General features: G+C 34.3%; 1 protein-coding gene across 1 annotated transcript in view; it reads left to right on the top strand.

Moving 5' to 3' along the window:
• The window catches only part of LOC107677921 (sodium channel protein type 1 subunit alpha-like), a 53,854-nt gene that overhangs the window by 29,163 nt on the left and 20,840 nt on the right, over positions 1 to 3,851 (top strand). Inside the window, 3 exon segments of the mRNA XM_016472991.1 lie at positions 1,233 to 1,359; positions 2,057 to 2,295; positions 3,479 to 3,655. Coding sequence (XP_016328477.1) covers positions 1,233 to 1,359; positions 2,057 to 2,295; positions 3,479 to 3,655 — 543 coding nt within the window.

Here is a 3,851-nt window from a genome sequence, read left to right as displayed (position 1 = left end):
ATCCTAAATTCAGTGTCAATGTCATGTCAAGTTTTTGACATCAGTTTGATTTGCATATTTGACATGTTTTTTAGGTCAATTTTGATGTCAATATGGCATCTTTTCAACATTAATTGCCCACTGGGTTGTGCTTGGACCCCGATGATTGCCGCTTGCGGCTACATTTTGACATGAATCTGTGCACGTTTTAGATTTTTCTTTTTTGCTAACTTTGGGTGAAAATCTGCAGAATTCTGTGGGATGAATTTAAATATGTAAAAAAAAAAAAGCTGCATAATCAAATGCAAAATACATATTTAAAATAAAAAACATGAAATGGCAGGGAACTTATGAGTGATCAGATTCACATTCTGCAGAAATCTGCAGAGATTTCTGTGGAAGTTCATTGCATGCAGATTCTGTGTGTGAGCTTGCAAATCAAGTTGTGACAATAAACAATTTCAATTGTTTTCCAGGATGACAGTATATCATCAGCATGTAAAGACATAAAATGGGCAATATTAAAGTTACTGCAACTAATATATATTTTGAAAATCGATTAATTTGTCAATTATTTGTTCAATTAATCAATTAATCATTAAAAAAGCAAAATACACATTATATCCAGCTTTTTATTCAAAGCTTGTTCAAGCATGTGTTTAAAGCATGTTACTCTGCATAATGTCTTTTTAAAAATGAAATTGTAACTTTTTTACAACTTTAAAACCTTTGTATTTTATAAAGCATTTCATTGTATTGTATAAACATTTACAATGTCTTAATATTTTTAATATGTACTACTAGTGGCATTTAGCACAAACAAAGGCATTCTCAAAGTGGTTAAAATTTCCAGAAGGAAATAGCAGTGTTTGCAAGGCAGCAAAAGAATTGTGGTAAACGAAGGAAATTGAAATATATATGATATATATACATACATATAAATTGAAACATGCAAAGACCTTTTAAGTAGATCCCCCAAAAAATCAGAAGTTTATCAAAAATAAAATGTTGTGTTTCAAGACATGTTTTGTAAATTATTAATTTTGTTTTTAATTCTTTTTTTTTTTTTTGCCACATTTATGCCACATTTCTTGTGAAATATCAGTCCAAGATGTTTTACAGGTTGCCTGAATTCATTGAGTTGAATACAAGAATGATTGACAAATAGCAATAGATTGCTGCATTACAAACACTAATGAAGCACCATCGTAACATTTGTTCATGTATTTGCTGTTGATTTAATCCCTTTACAGTATGACACAGATGAAGAATCTCGACGCCGATGTGATTCAAGGAGCTATTCAAAGGCTTTTCTATATGACCAGTCAGTGAGACAGCGAGCTTTGAGCGTCGCAAGTGTCAGCAACAACCCTACTGACTGTAAGAAACCCTAAATGCCAAACACACTTAGGGGCCGTTCACACAGAATGCGTTTTTATTTTGAAAAACGTGAGACTCTGGCAGTGGAATGGGGGGAAAATGCAAGGTCTTGTGATGCAAAGTTGAAATTATTCTTATTAAGGAAAAGTAGTGTATTCTGTGTGAACAGCCCCTTACAAGAAACTCAATGTGAGATATATTTGTTGGATTTTTCTCTGTACTTTTAAAGAAATAGTTTTATTCAATTGTTATCATGTACTCACCTACATGTTGTTTCAAACCTAAATGACTTTTATTGCCTTGTAGCACAAAAGTTTTCAATTTCTTCTCAATACAGGACAATCTTTTATAATAAAATGAGGGCCGAGGCTGTCAAGCTTTAAAAAATACAAAGGAACCATAAAAATCTCATAAATATTGTTCATATGACATTTTCCCAATATTTAAAGTCATATGATACCTTTGTTTGAGTAATAGACCGAAAACTAATGATGCTTTTATTGTCTTCTTGAAGTTTGACAGCCTCAGTTCTCATTGACTTTCATAGTGGCCCTTTTTATTTTTCACAGAAGAAAGATGAACTGTTCTTTTGATCAAGTGCTTGTTTGCTCATTTCTGTTTGTTACAAATGTTGCCAAAATTCATACTAGTTCACATACAGCTTTCAGATTGTCTTTATTTTTATTTAACACGGCAGCGTCGGAGGTCTGGAAACAGAAGTGTGTGGAGTGCTGGTTCAAGTTTGCCGAGGATTATCTGATTTGGGATTGCAGTCCCACATGGCTGAAGATAAAGAAAATTGTCCACATGGTTGTGATGGACCCCTTTGCAGATCTGTTTATCACCATTTGCATAGTGATAAACACAGTATTCATGGCCATGGAGTATTATCCCATGCAAAATGACTATGTTTACATGCTTTCAACTGCCAATGTGGTAAGAACATTTGTAGCAGCATTTTAATGACTATGAAATGCCCTCATGTACAATATTTTGAGGCTTGTTCTGTTATTCTAGAAAGAGTTACTGTTATTAGTGTGCAACCCCACTGAAATGGAGGAGTGTGAATTTACTAATTAAATTTATATGAAAGTGTTAAAATGGTATTTTGAATATAAGAATATAAGACACTTTATTTGTATATATGTTTTCTCATAAATGATTGATAAAAGTGATCAAGAAATCCACATTACCTATGTAATGTTTTTTATTTCAAATTTAGTTAGTAGACAGCTCTAGTTTTTTTAAAATCCTTTTAATAGGGTGACTGAAATCCTATTTTTCCAGGAAATATCCTGGCCAGGATTTCTAAATTGTCTAAAACAGCAGTTCTTAATCCTGGTCCTTGGGACCCCCAGCCCTGCATATTTTGCATGTCTCTCTTGGTTAACACACCTGATTCATCGGCTCGTTAGAAGAGAGCTCCATGAATGAACTGTGTTCCGATTGACAGGGTCCCTACACAGTGTTCACTGCTCTCTACTCCCTGCACACGGCAAATCGGCTAAAGTTTACTTCGCTTAAGAACACGGATTTGCGCTACACCACTGCCTGCAGCGTCTTCACACACAGACAAAACTGTGAAGTGAAAAGTGTGAAGGGTTATTTAACCGTAATCATTGAGATTTGCATAGTAGTCACGTCTCGCTCACTTTAATGCCCTTTAAATGGAACATATCCTTTTGAATAATATCCTGTGATGTCCACTTCGCAGGGCACTTATGGTCGAATGGAACAAACATCTGAAGCGATAAGAGAAACATACAAAATGTGCAAAGCGGGAGGTCATGAGGACCAGGATTAAGAACCACTGTTTCAGGCAATTTAGAAATCCCAGCCAGGACATGTCTGGGAAAAAGAGGACGAATGGTCCCTCTACTTTTATGTTGTTCATTTTAAAATGTTTTAATTGTCTTCTTACCTACAGGTTTTCATAGGTACAATTTATTTATATACAAAACAAAGTGTTAAAATGTTCTCATAAATGATTGCTAAACGTTAATGACTAATCAACATATGTAAAGATTTAATTACACATTTAGTCAGTAGATGGCTCTAGTTTTGTAAAAAAAAAAAGAAAACAGTTATTTTAAAAGTTTTAATTGTTCCTTGCCTTCAGGTTTTCATAGGCATCTTTGCAGCAGAAATGATATTCAAGATCATTGCGTTGGACCCATACACTTACTTTCAGGAAGGCTGGAATATCTTCGACAGCATCATAGTCACACTGAGTCTGCTGGAACTTTGTTTGGCAAATGTGGTGTCTGGAATTGGTTTTCTTAGGCCATTCAGACTGGTAAGAGTATCCCACTGTAATGCTTTACACCTAATGGCTCTAAAATCTATATAAATGCATATAAGATGCGCTTTACTATACGTAATGTTGTCTTCAAAGTTACCTTCTCTTGGCCAAGCAATGCATTTTTATATTTGTTAGCATATTAAATTTAACATTGAGAGAATCTTGAGAGAAATGTTGTTGGGGAAGTCGT

Source organism: Sinocyclocheilus anshuiensis, unplaced genomic scaffold (assembly GCF_001515605.1).
Source record: "Sinocyclocheilus anshuiensis isolate Anshui unplaced genomic scaffold, SAMN03320099.WGS_v1.1 scaffold164, whole genome shotgun sequence".
NCBI lineage: Eukaryota > Metazoa > Chordata > Actinopteri > Cypriniformes > Cyprinidae > Sinocyclocheilus > Sinocyclocheilus anshuiensis.
This window is presented reverse-complemented; position numbering and strand designations above follow the sequence as displayed.